General features: G+C 59.6%; 2 protein-coding genes across 2 annotated transcripts; both read left to right on the top strand.

Annotated features, from left to right (window-relative positions):
* Nucleotides 1-1,430: 1,430 nt before the first annotated feature.
* Nucleotides 1,431-2,459, top strand: LOC132317063 (inositol 1,4,5-trisphosphate receptor-interacting protein-like 1). The gene has a single exon (XM_059817883.1). The coding sequence runs from the start codon at nt 1,431-1,433 to the stop codon at nt 2,457-2,459; it is 1,029 nt and encodes a 342-aa protein (XP_059673866.1).
* Nucleotides 2,460-12,047: 9,588 nt separating this feature from the next.
* Nucleotides 12,048-13,076, top strand: LOC132317062 (inositol 1,4,5-trisphosphate receptor-interacting protein-like 1). The gene has a single exon (XM_059817882.1). The coding sequence runs from the start codon at nt 12,048-12,050 to the stop codon at nt 13,074-13,076; it is 1,029 nt and encodes a 342-aa protein (XP_059673865.1).
* The last annotated feature ends 399 nt before the right edge of the window (nt 13,077-13,475 follow it).

Raw genomic sequence — 13,475 nt, 5'->3', positions numbered from 1 at the left:
TTCAGGGCATGCTCCCACTTTTTGCCTCCAGAAAGCTTCGCACAGGAGGCGCATCGGATGTACGGTTCTGCACCTGCTGAACTGACAGCAACATGGCAGCCGTGTCAGTCTTGGCACATATGCAGCAAGGCTAAAGAAAGCTTTTGAGGTGTCCGGGTCTCGAGGCGTGCACTCGTGCAGTACAGGCCACGTTTCTGGGAGGCATGATCCGCAGCAGAGCGCTCCAGCGTGGTGTACAGGGGGGTCTCCTGAACCGGGCAAACCTGAGGGGAGCCGCGAGATGCGGGCTCTGGCGTGGCCTCTCCAGCCCCCTCGCTTGCCCTCGCGGGGGGCAGGTTTGTAGCTGGAGACAGGAGCCGCGGGATCATTTCCACTGGCACCAGAGACACGGTTTGCATTTGGCCTGATCGTCAGGGTTTGCAGGGCTAAGTCCTGCCCCGGCAGGAGGAATCCAAGCGGAGAAGAGGGAGGAGGAGTTTTGTCTCTGCCCAGGGGCTCGTATCTCCTCGTTTCAAGACCCCTCAGAGTCAGGCCACCTGGCCCAGAAGACTTTGCGCCTCCCTACGTACGTCAGGGACATCCACCTACAGTCCCCATTTTAATTCCAATTACCGTTTTGGGGGTGTCCGCCCGCTTTGTCAAGAGAGCCCCTGGGAGCTCGCTCCTGCCGGCAGGGTTTGTACTTGGTGTGATGCCCAGGACCCGCTGAGCGGGGCGGTGGGGACGAAGGGTGGGGCTTGCCGGCTGGGGGATGCTGCTCTGGTGGCTGTGACAGCACAGGGGACGGGTCACAATGGGAGCTGTCCCCAGGGACATCATCAGGCAGCCGCGCTGCAGTTCCACTTGGGCGATCGGTGAGTGCAGCATGCAGGGGGAAGGCTGGGCTGGATGGGGGACGGGGCAGGTGGCCAGGGGGTTTCTAAGGCAGAGCGAGAGCCGAGCCCCTCAGGGCAGGCCGCGGTACCGCCCTCGGGGCTGGGGGCAGAGGTGCTCGGGCCTTCAGCGGTGGCCGGTGCCCAGAGAGGCTTTGGGGACGTGCTGGGTGCCCGTGGCTGCGTGGGACGCTGTTGGGTGTCAGGGATGGGGCCTCGGCAGAGTCTACTGGGGTGTCTCTTGCCCTTTCACGGGGCACAGCCCAGCCAGGAGCTGGTCATCAGGGCGGCTGGGGCAGGGTGGGCCCCATGCTGTCTCCAACCAGGGCCTGCGGCCCCTTCGAGCCTGTCGACACCAGTGCCCAAACACTTTTCTGGGACAGCCCGCGGCTCCCATCCCTGCAGTGCTGACAAACCCTGCCCTTGCTCCCTCCCACCTCCCTCACCCCTTCTCCTGCTGGCCCCCAGCTCCAGGCGGCTCTTGCCTCGCTCCCCCAGCCCCGTGCACCCTCCCACACAGCCCTGCTGAGCCCCCTTTTCTCCCACTTCCTCCAGGCCATGGTTGCGGCAATTGCCCTCGTCCTGGCTGTGCTGGCCGTCCAGCACGGGCTGAAGCACGATCAGCAGATAGATGCGGCCGCGGCCGAGAGGATGCAGCAGCGTGAGGAGTATCTGCATGAGGAGATGACTCGGCTGCTGCAGGAGATTGAGCGGAGCAGGGCCGCGGAGGAAGCCACGCTCCTTTCTGTGCTGCAGCAGTGGCCGTTATGGACTGTTCCAGGAGCCCTGCTCCTGCTCGCTAGCGCCTGCTGGGTGGCCAGGGAAATGAAGCTTGCCTCTGGCAGCTTCAGCGAGGAGGAGGACGACGAGGAGGAGGAGGAGGAGGAAGACCTCAGTGGTGCACACAATGGTGTCGGCTCTTTGGCTGTGTCCACCCAACTGCCAATACGGGGCCTGCCGGGCACGTGCAAGGTACTGAAGGAGCTGGTGGGTGACCTCCTTGGTGTCTGCCGAGTGTTTTGCCAGGGGACTTCCATGCCGCAGATGCACCCAGCCATGGGGATGAACGGCACCTATGAAGCCTGGAGTGTCCAGGAGGACAGCATCGGCTACCGCCTGGTCGTGTTCCTGCGGCCACCCCCTGGGCACTCTTTCAGCCTGAAGCTGGACACCACGGGGCAGCTGCCAGCAAGGCGCTCCAGCATCCACGTGGTGCTGGAGTGCATGTGCTCGAGGAAGCAGCTGCTGGGGGATATTCTGTGCTCTCTCCACCACCCCGACGACAAGCTGCCGACGGATCAGAGCTCGTACTTCCTACGCACCCTCTGCACACGCTCCTACTTAGACGTGGAGAAAGTCGCCGGCTGGGTCCAACTGTTGGTGAGATCAGCCTGGCCGCTTTTGCCTCAGTCGCACCACTGCCAGCTAACGGTGCTGCCCTCCTCCCAGTCCTGCAGGTTCCAGCTGACAAGCACCTCCGAGATGAACATCTGCGCTGAGATGATTTTTGCAGTGCAGCAAGGCAGCTCAGACGCCTACCTGAGCCTTGAGCAGGCAGAGGCCAGCCTCGCCAGCAGCGCACCATGACTGGAGAGCTGCGCTGTTGTCGAGACGCCGCTTTTCAGACTCACGGCGAAGCACACCCAGCAGCACAATTTCCACCTCAGAGGTCTGCAGCTCTGCACCCATACCCTGGTGGTCACAGGCTTTTCCACCCATGCCTGTGACCCTGAGGAACTGCTTTCCTCTCACACTGGTGGGACCCAGGGGACAATTTTGGACACTGGGGCAGAGAATCTGCTCATCCCAGAGACTGCCTGGGGAGTCTGTCCCGCAGATGTGAGCAAACTAGGCATGGAGATGATACCGCCCAAGAGCAGCTCAGCATAAGTAGAGTTTGGGGAATCTCCGCCGGTCCAGCTGAAGATGCCATTGCAGCTGAGGCTTCTGTTACCACCTGTAGCAGGATGGGACCACCTGTCTTGTTGGAAAGAGTTGATTCCCTCTGGGACCGTTATGCGATGCAAAGATGACAATAAATTAGCTTCTTTTAACCAACCCTCTGTCTGTGAGTGTCTGTGCAACACTTTGTTGGGGAATGTGGGCAGCTAGCAGCTTGCTACCTGCTCAGATGCAGAAGCAGCGGGGCAGCATTTTGAGGTAAGTAAGTAGGACCAAAACAGAATGCTTCCCCTGATCCCTTTTTCCTTTCTTTTCCAGTCTCCTGCTCTGCTTCCATTTCAAGGGCAAGATGCCTCTGTGCTTGCATACCGGATGGGAGGGAACGAGGGCAAGGGAGCCAGACCTTTCTCAGTAGTGAGCCCTGTCAGGACAAGAACCAATGGGCACCAACGAGAAAACTTGAAATTCCATCTGAACACAAGAAAGCACGTCCTGACGCTGAGGGTGCTCTGAAGTTGGTGGAAGGAGTCCCACGATTGGAGTGCTGGGATGGAGGGCTACAGGCCGTTCAGGAGGGATAGGCTGGGCAGGCGTGCTGGAGGTGTCGCGCTGTATGCAAGGCAGAGGTTTGCTTGTACAACCCTTACAGTTAGTGGTGATGCGGTTGGGAGCCTCTGGGTGGGGATTAGGGGGAGGGAAAACAAAGGAGATGTTGTAGTGGGTGTCTGCTACCCATCGCCCAGCCAGAATGTAAGCACTGATGAGTTCTTCTATAGGCAATTTGGAGAAATTTCTGGATCGGTAGCCCTTGTCCTCGTGGGAGATTTCAACCTCCCAGGCATCAGCTGGGAATACCATACTCCTGCAACGAGCAGGTCTTGGAAATTCTTGACGTTTGTAGGAGATAACTTCTTGTCACAAGTACTCAGTGAGCCAACTGGGAAAGATGCCCTCCTAGAGTTGCTCTTTGTGAACAGAGAAGGACTCGTGGGAGATGCGATGGTAGGTGGCTGTGTTGGCCACAGTGGTCATGAAACGCTGCAGGACGGGATCTGGGGGTGCTGGTCAACAGCAGGCTCAAGACGAGTCAGCAGTGTGCCCTGGCAGCCGAGAGGGCAACCTGCATCCTGGGGTGCATCAAACACAGCACAACCAGCTGGTCAAAAGAGGCGATTGTCCCGCTGTGTTGAGCACTGGTGCGGCCTCACCTTGAGTACTGTGTGCAGTTCTGGGCCCCACAATTTAAGAAGGATGTTCAGGTACTTGAATTGCGTCCAGAGGAGAGCAACAAAGCTGGTGAAAGGGCTGGAAGGAAAGTCTCATGAGGAGTGGCTAAGGAGTCTGGGCTTGCCTAGTTTGGAGAAAAGGAGGCTGAGGGGCGACCTCCTTGCTCTCTACAGTTCCTGAGGAGGGGAAGTGCAGAAGGAGGTGCTGATCTCTTCTCCCTGGTATCCAGTGATAGGATGCATGGGAATGGTTCAAGCTGTGCCAGGGGAGGTTTTGACTGGACATTAGGAAGCATTTCTTTACTGAGAGGCTGGTCAAACACTGGAACAGGCTTGCCAGAGAGGTTGTCGATGCCCCAAGCCTGTCAGTGTCTAAGAGGCATTGGGACAATGCCCTTAATAACATGCTTTAACTTTGGCTCAGCCCTCAGGTGCTCAGGCAGTTGGACTAGGTGATCGTTGTAGGTCCCTTCCAACTGAAAACACTCTGTGCTACGCTATGCTGTGCTATGCTATGCTATACACATGGGCTGCCCAGGGAGATTGTGGAGTCTCCAACCTTCGAAAGTCATCTGGACACGGTCCTGGGCAGCCTGCTCTAGGTGGCTGTGCTTGAGCAGGGGCATTGCACCAGGTGAACTTGGGGCAAACCATCCCCTGGGAGGCTGACAGCATTGCCTCGGGGCGACCCCTGAGCAGGTGGACATCACAGTCTCCAAGTGGTGAGCCCTCTGCACGGGGAACAAGCAGCACAAGTGTGGAGCGGGGCTCTGGATGCTCTACTTGCTGCACCGGTGGGAGGCTTGGGCACGAGCCAATGCAGAGCAGCAGCTTGAGAGCTGGAGGCACAGCTAGGGCAGGCGCAGGAGGGAGGAGTGTCCTGCAGCACCAGGCACCTGCCCCCCTGCACCCCCTCATCATCATTCGGAAACAGAGTCTCTTTTGGAACACTGATGTCTCACCACCACAGCAAGGACAGAGGCCCTGCCACGGAGAGGTCCCATCCCGCCACAGGGATAGACGCCATCATCCCCCATCAGTGTCACGAAGGCACCGAGAGCACAGTCACGTCTACAAGCACAAAGGCCGGCACAAGGGAGCCGACCCATCTCACAGGGTGGCAGAGCAGGAGTCAAACATCCACAGGCCACGTCACCTTCTCTCACACGTGCACGCTTTGAATTCCTTTGGGTGGCCTGCCTACCGTCACAGGCAGAGAGAGCAAAGACATGTTCCCTCCACTTGGGACCTCAGGTCCCCACCACCTCCACAAGAGAGACTCAGCACAGAAAGAGACTTCAGGGCATGCTCCCACTTTTTGCCTCCAGAAAGCTTCGCACAGGAGGCGCATCGGATGTACGGTTCTGCACCTGCTGAACTGACAGCAACATGGCAGCCGTGTCAGTCTTGGCACATATGCAGCAAGGCTAAAGAAAGCTTTTGAGGTGTCCGGGTCTCGAGGCGTGCACTCGTGCAGTACAGGCCACGTTTCTGGGAGGCATGATCCGCAGCAGAGCGCTCCAGCGTGGTGTACAGGGGGGTCTCCTGAACCGGGCAAACCTGAGGGGAGCCGCGAGATGCGGGCTCTGGCGTGGCCTCTCCAGCCCCCTCGCTTGCCCTCGCAGGGGGCAGGTTTGTAGCTGGAGACAGGAGCCGCGGGATCATTTCCACTGGCACCGGAGACACGGTTTGCATTTGGCCTGATCGTCAGGGTTTGCAGGGCTAAGTCCTGCCCCGGCAGGAGGAATCCAAGAGGAGAAGAGGGAGGAGGAGTTTTGTCTCTGCCCAGGGGCTCGTATCTCTTCGTTTCAAGACCCCTCAGAGTCAGGCCACCTGGCCCAGAAGACTTTGCGCCTCCCTACGTACGTCAGGGACATCCACCTACAGTCCCCATTTTAATTCCAATTACCGTTTTGGGGGTGTCCGCCCGCTTTGTCAAGAGAGCCCCTGGGAGCTCGCTCCTGCCGGCAGGGTTTGTACTTGGTGTGATGCCCAGGACCCGCTGAGCGGGGCGGTGGGGACGAAGGGTGGGGCTTGCCGGCTGGGGGATGCTGCTCTGGTGGCTGTGACAGCACAGGGGACGGGTCACAATGGGAGCTGTCCCCAGGGACATCATCAGGCAGCCGCGCTGCAGTTCCACTTGGGCGATCGGTGAGTGCAGCATGCAGGGGGAAGGCTGGGCTGGATGGGGGACGGGGCAGGTGGCCAGGGGGTTTCTAAGGCAGAGCGAGAGCCGAGCCCCTCAGGGCAGGCCGCGGTACCGCCCTCGGGGCTGGGGGCAGAGGTGCTCGGGCCTTCAGCGGTGGCCGGTGCCCAGAGAGGCTTTGGGGACGTGCTGGGTGCCCGTGGCTGCGTGGGACGCTGTTGGGTGTCAGGGATGGGGCCTCGGCAGAGTCTACTGGGGTGTCTCTTGCCCTTTCACGGGGCACAGCCCAGCCAGGAGCTGGTCATCAGGGCGGCTGGGGCAGGGTGGGCCCCATGCTGTCTCCAACCAGGGCCTGCGGCCCCTTCGAGCCTGTCGACACCAGTGCCCAAACACTTTTCTGGGACAGCCCGCGGCTCCCATCCCTGCAGTGCTGACAAACCCTGCCCTTGCTCCCTCCCACCTCCCTCACCCCTTCTCCTGCTGGCCCCCAGCTCCAGGCGGCTCTTGCCTCGCTCCCCCAGCCCCGTGCACCCTCCCACACAGCCCTGCTGAGCCCCCTTTTCTCCCACTTCCTCCAGGCCATGGTTGCGGCAATTGCCCTCGTCCTGGCTGTGCTGGCCGTCCAGCACGGGCTGAAGCACGATCAGCAGATAGATGTGGCCGCGGCCGAGAGGATGCAGCAGCGTGAGGAGTATCTGCATGAGGAGATGACTCGGCTGCTGCAGGAGATGGAGCGGAGCAGGGCCGCGGAGGAAGCCACGCTCCTTTCTGTGCTGCAGCAATGGCCGTTATGGACTATTCCACCAGCCCTGCTCCTGATCCTGCTCGCTAACGTCTGCTGGATGGCCAGGGAAATGAAGCTTGCCTCTGGCAGCTTCAGCGAGCAGGGCAGCTCCAGCAGCGAGGAGGAGGATGACGAGGAGGAGGAGGAGGAAGACCTCAGTGGTGCCCACAATGGTGTCGGCTTTTTGGCTGTGTCCACCCAACCGCCAATACGGGGCCTGCCGGGCACGTGCAAGGTGCTGAAGGAGCTGGTGGGTGACCTCCTTGGTGTCTGCCGAGTGTTTTGCCAGGGGACTTCCATGCCGCAGATGCACCCAGCCATGGGGATGAACGGCACCTATGAAGCCTGGAGTGTCCAGGAGGACAGCATCGGCTACCGCCTGCTCGTGTTCCTGCGGCCACCCCCTGGGCACTCTTTCAGCCTGGAGCTGGACACCACGGGGCAGCTGCCAGCAAGGCGCTCCAGCATCCACGTGGTGCTGGAGTGCATGTGCTCGAGGAAGCAGCTGCTGGGGGATATTCTGTGCTCTCTCCACCACCCCGACGACAAGCTGCCGACGGATCAGAGCTCGTACTTCCTACGCACCCTCTGCACACGCTCCTACTTAGACGTGGAGAAAGTCGCCGGCTGGGTCCAACTGTTGGTGAGATCAGCCTGGCCGCTTTTGCCTCAGTCGCACCACTGCCAGCTAACGGTGCTGCCCTCCTCCCAGTCCTGCAGGTTCCAGCTGACAAGCACCTCCGAGATGAACATCTGCGCTGAGATGATTTTTGCAGTGCAGCAAGGCAGCTCAGACGCCTACCTGAGCCTTGAGCAGGCAGAGGCCAGCTTCGCCAGCAGCGCACCATGACTGGAGAGCTGCGCTGTTGTCGAGACGCCGCTTTTCAGACTCACGGCGAAGCACACCCAGCAGCACAATTTCCACCTCAGAGGTCTGCAGCTCTGCACCCATACCCTGGTGGTCACAGGCTTTTCCACCCATGCCTGTGACCCTGAGGAACTGCTTTCCTCTCACACTGGTGGGACCCAGGGGACAATTTCGGACACTGGGGCAGAGAATCTGCTCATCCCAGAGACTGCCTGGGGAGTCTGTCCCGCAGATGTGAGCAAACTAGGCATGGAGATGATACCGCCCAAGAGCAGCTCAGCATAAGTAGAGTTTGGGGAATCTCCGCCGGTCCAGCTGAAGATGCCATTGCAGCTGAGGCTTCTGTTACCACCTGTAGCAGGATGGGACCACCTGTCTTGTTGGAAAGAGTTGATTCCCTCTGGGACCGTTATGCGATGCAAAGATGACAATAAATTAGCTTCTTTTAACCAACCCTCTGTCTGTGAGTGTCTGTGCAACACTTTGTTGGGGAATGTGGGCAGCTAGCAGCTTGCTACCTGCTCAGATGCAGAAGCAGCGGGGCAGCATTTTGAGGTAAGTAAGTAGGACCAAAACAGAATGCTTCCCCTGATCCCTTTTTCCTTTCTTTTCCAGTCTCCTGCTCTGCTTCCATTTCAAGGGCAAGATGCCTCTGTGCTTGCATACCGGATGGGAGGGAACGAGGGCAAGGGAGCCAGACCTTTCTCAGTAGTGAGCCCTGTCAGGACAAGAACCAATGGGCACCAACGAGAAAACTTGAAATTCCATCTGAACACAAGAAAGCACGTCCTGACGCTGAGGGTGCTCTGAAGTTGGTGGAAGGAGTCCCACGATTGGAGTGCTGGGATGGAGGGCTACAGGCCGTTCAGGAGGGATAGGCTGGGCAGGCGTGCTGGAGGTGTCGCGCTGTATGCAAGGCAGAGGTTTGCTTGTACAACCCTTACAGTTAGTGGTGATGCGGTTGGGAGCCTCTGGGTGGGGATTAGGGGGAGGGAAAACAAAGGAGATGTTGTAGTGGGTGTCTGCTACCCATCGCCCAGCCAGAATGTAAGCACTGATGAGTTCTTCTATAGGCAATTTGGAGAAATTTCTGGATCGGTAGCCCTTGTCCTCGTGGGAGATTTCAACCTCCCAGGCATCAGCTGGGAATACCATACTCCTGCGACGAGCAGGTCTTGGAAATTCTTGACGTTTGTAGGAGATAACTTCTTGTCACAAGTACTCAGTGAGCCAACTGGGAAAGATGCCCTCCTAGAGTTGCTCTTTGTGAATAGAGAAGGACTCGTGGGAGATGCGATGGTAGGTGGCTGTGTTGGCCACAGTGGTCATGAAACGCTGCAGGACGGGATCTGGGGGTGCTGGTCAACAGCAGGCTCAAGACGAGTCAGCAGTGTGCCCTGGCAGCCGAGAGGGCAACCTGCATCCTGGGGTGCATCAAACACAGCACAACCAGCTGGTCAAAAGAGGCGATTGTCCCGCTGTGTTGAGCACTGGTGCGGCCTCACCTTGAGTACTGTGTGCAGTTCTGGGCCCCACAATTTAAGAAGGATGTTCAGGTACTTGAATGCGTCCAGAGGAGAGCAACAAAGCTGGTGAAAGGGCTGGAAGGAAAGTCTCATGAGGAGTGGCTAAGGAGTCTGGGCTTGCCTAGTTTGGAGAAAAGGAGGCTGAGGGGCGACCTCCTTGCTCTCTACAGTTCCTGAGGAGGGGAAGTGCAGAAGGAGGTGCTGATCTCTTCTCCCTGGTATCCAGTGATAGGATGCATGGGAATGGTTCAAACTGTGCCAGGGGAGGTTTTGACTGGACATTAGGAAGCATTTCTTTACTGAGAGGCTGGTCAAACACTGGAACAGGCTTGCCAGAGAGGTTGTCGATGCCCCAAGCCTGTCAGTGTCTAAGAGGCATTGGGACAATGCCCTTAATAACATGCTTTAACTTTGGCTCAGCCCTCAGGTGCTCAGGCAGTTGGACTAGGTGATCGTTGTAGGTCCCTTCCAACTGAAAACACTCTGTGCTACGCTATGCTGTGCTATGCTATGCTATACACATGGGCTGCCCAGGGAGATTGTGGAGTCTCCAACCTTCGAAAGTCATCTGGGCACGGTCCTGGGCAGCCTGCTCTAGGTGGCTGTGCTTGAGCAGGGGCATTGCACCAGGTGAACTTGGGGCAAACCATCCCCTGGGAGGCTGACAGCATTGCCTCGGGGCGACCCCTGAGCAGGTGGACATCACAGTCTCCAAGTGGTGAGCCCTCTGCACGGGGAACAAGCAGCACAAGTGTGGAGCGGGGCTCTGGATGCTCTGCTTGCTGCACTGGTGGGAGGCTTGGGCACGAGCCAATGCAGAGCAGCAGCTTGAGAGCTGGAGGCACAGCTAGGGCAGGCGCAGGAGGGAGGAGCGTCCTGCAGCACCAGGCACCTGCCCCCCTGCACCCCCTCATCATCATTCGGAAACAGAGTCTCTTTTGGAACACTGATGTCTCACCACCACAGCAAGGACAGAGGCCCTGCCACGGAGAGGCCCCATCCCGCCACAGGGATAGACGCCATCATCCCCCATCAGTGTCACGAAGGCACCGAGAGCACAGTCACGTCTACAAGCACAAAGGCCGGCACAAGGGAGCCGACCCATCTCACAGGGTGGCAGAGCAGGAGTCAAACATCCACAGGCCACGTCACCTTCTCTCACACGTGCACGCTTTGAATTCCTTTGGGTGGCCTGCCTACCGTCACAGGCAGAGAGAGCAAAGACATGTTCCCTCCACTTGGGACCTCAGGTCCCCACCACCTCCACAAGAGAGACTCAGCACAGAAAGAGACTTCAGGGCATGCTCCCACTTTTTGCCTCCAGAAAGCTTCGCACAGGAGGCGCATCGGATGTACGGTTCTGCACCTGCTGAACTGACAGCAACATGGCAGCCGTGTCAGTCTTGGCACATATGCAGCAAGGCTAAAGAAAGCTTTTGAGGTGTCCGGGTCTCGAGGCGTGCACTCGTGCAGTACAGGCCACGTTTCTGGGAGGCATGATCCGCAGCAGAGCGCTCCAGCGTGGTGTACAGGGGGGTCTCCTGAACCGGGCAAACCTGAGGGGAGCCGCGAGATGCGGGCTCTGGCGTGGCCTCTCCAGCCCCCTCGCTTGCCCTCGCGGGGGGCAGGTTTGTAGCTGGAGACAGGAGCCGCGGGATCATTTCCACTGGCACCAGAGACACGGTTTGCATTTGGCCTGATCGTCAGGGTTTGCAGGGCTAAGTCCTGCCCCGGCAGGAGGAATCCAAGCGGAGAAGAGGGAGGAGGAGTTTTGTCTCTGCCCAGGGGCTCGTATCTCCTCGTTTCAAGACCCCTCAGAGTCAGGCCACCTGGCCCAGAAGACTTTGCGCCTCCCTACGTACGTCAGGGACATCCACCTACAGTCCCCATTTTAATTCCAATTACCGTTTTGGGGGTGTCCGCCCGCTTTGTCAAGAGAGCCCCTGGGAGCTCGCTCCTGCCGGCAGGGTTTGTACTTGGTGTGATGCCCAGGACCCGCTGAGCGGGGCGGTGGGGACGAAGGGTGGGGCTTGCCGGCTGGGGGATGCTGCTCTGGTGGCTGTGACAGCACAGGGGACGGGTCACAATGGGAGCTGTCCCCAGGGACATCATCAGGCAGCCGCGCTGCAGTTCCACTTGGGCGATCGGTGAGTGCAGCATGCAGGGGGAAGGCTGGGCTGGATGGGGGACGGGGCAGGTGGCCAGGGGGTTTCTAAGGCAGAGCGAGAGCCGAGCCCCTCAGGGCAGGCCGCGGTACCGCCCTCGGGGCTGGGGGCAGAGGTGCTCGGGCCTTCAGCGGTGGCCGGTGCCCAGAGAGGCTTTGGGGACGTGCTGGGTGCCCGTGGCTGCGTGGGACGCTGTTGGGTGTCAGGGATGGGGCCTCGGCAGAGTCTACTGGGGTGTCTCTTGCCCTTTCACGGGGCACAGCCCAGCCAGGAGCTGGTCATCAGGGCGGCTGGGGCAGGGTGGGCCCCATGCTGTCTCCAACCAGGGCCTGCGGCCCCTTCGAGCCTGTCGACACCAGTGCCCAAACACTTTTCTGGGACAGCCCGCGGCTCCCATCCCTGCAGTGCTGACAAACCCTGCCCTTGCTCCCTCCCACCTCCCTCACCCCTTCTCCTGCTGGCCCCCAGCTCCAGGCGGCTCTTGCCTCGCTCCCCCAGCCCCGTGCACCCTCCCACACAGCCCTGCTGAGCCCCCTTTTCTCCCACTTCCTCCAGGCCATGGTTGCGGCAATTGCCCTCGTCCTGGCTGTGCTGGCCGTCCAGCACGGGCTGAAGCACGATCAGCAGATAGATGCGGCCGCGGCCGAGAGGATGCAGCAGCGTGAGGAGTATCTGCATGAGGAGATGACTCGGCTGCTGCAGGAGATTGAGCGGAGCAGGGCCGCGGAGGAAGCCACGCTCCTTTCTGTGCTGCAGCAGTGGCCGTTATGGACTGTTCCAGGAGCCCTGCTCCTGCTCGCTAGCGCCTGCTGGGTGGCCAGGGAAATGAAGCTTGCCTCTGGCAGCTTCAGCGAGGAGGAGGACGACGAGGAGGAGGAGGAGGAGGAAGACCTCAGTGGTGCACACAATGGTGTCGGCTCTTTGGCTGTGTCCACCCAACTGCCAATACGGGGCCTGCCGGGCACGTGCAAGGTACTGAAGGAGCTGGTGGGTGACCTCCTTGATGTCTGCCGAGTGTTTTGCCAGGGGACTTCCATGCCGCAGATGCACCCAGCCATGGGGATGAACGGCACCTATGAAGCCTGGAGTGTCCAGGAGGACAGCATCGGCTACCGCCTGGTCGTGTTCCTGCGGCCACCCCCTGGGCACTCTTTCAGCCTGAAGCTGGACACCACGGGGCAGCTGCCAGCAAGGCGCTCCAGCATCCACGTGGTGCTGGAGTGCATGTGCTCGAGGAAGCAGCTGCTGGGGGATATTCTGTGCTCTCTCCACCACCCCGACGACAAGCTGCCGACGGATCAGAGCTCGTACTTCCTACGCACCCTCTGCACACGCTCCTACTTAGACGTGGAGAAAGTCGCCGGCTGGGTCCAACTGTTGGTGAGATCAGCCTGGCCGCTTTTGCCTCAGTCGCACCACTGCCAGCTAACGGTGCTGCCCTCCTCCCAGTCCTGCAGGTTCCAGCTGACAAGCACCTCCGAGATGAACATCTGCGCTGAGATGATTTTTGCAGTGCAGCAAGGCAGCTCAGACGCCTACCTGAGCCTTGAGCAGGCAGAGGCCAGCCTCGCCAGCAGCGCACCATGACTGGAGAGCTGCGCTGTTGTCGAGACGCCGCTTTTCAGACTCACGGCGAAGCACACCCAGCAGCACAATTTCCACCTCAGAGGTCTGCAGCTCTGCACCCATACCCTGGTGGTCACAGGCTTTTCCACCCATGCCTGTGACCCTGAGGAACTGCTTTCCTCTCACACTGGTGGGACCCAGGGGACAATTTTGGACACTGGGGCAGAGAATCTGCTCATCCCAGAGACTGCCTGGGGAGTCTGTCCCGCAGATGTGAGCAAACTAGGCATGGAGATGATACCGCCCAAGAGCAGCTCAGCATAAGTAGAGTTTGGGGAATCTCCGCCGGTCCAGCTGAAGATGCCATTGCAGCTGAGGCTTCTGTTACCACCTGTAGCAGGATGGGACCACCTGTCTTGT

Source organism: Gavia stellata, chromosome 5 (assembly GCF_030936135.1).
Source record: "Gavia stellata isolate bGavSte3 chromosome 5, bGavSte3.hap2, whole genome shotgun sequence".
Taxonomy (NCBI): domain Eukaryota; kingdom Metazoa; phylum Chordata; class Aves; order Gaviiformes; family Gaviidae; genus Gavia; species Gavia stellata.
This window is presented reverse-complemented; position numbering and strand designations above follow the sequence as displayed.

Coding starts and splice junctions, on each gene's coding strand:
- LOC132317063 (XM_059817883.1), top strand. CDS start 1,431: ATGGTTGCGGCAATTGCCCTCGTCCTGGCTGTGCTGGCCGTCCAGCAC.
- LOC132317062 (XM_059817882.1), top strand. CDS start 12,048: ATGGTTGCGGCAATTGCCCTCGTCCTGGCTGTGCTGGCCGTCCAGCAC.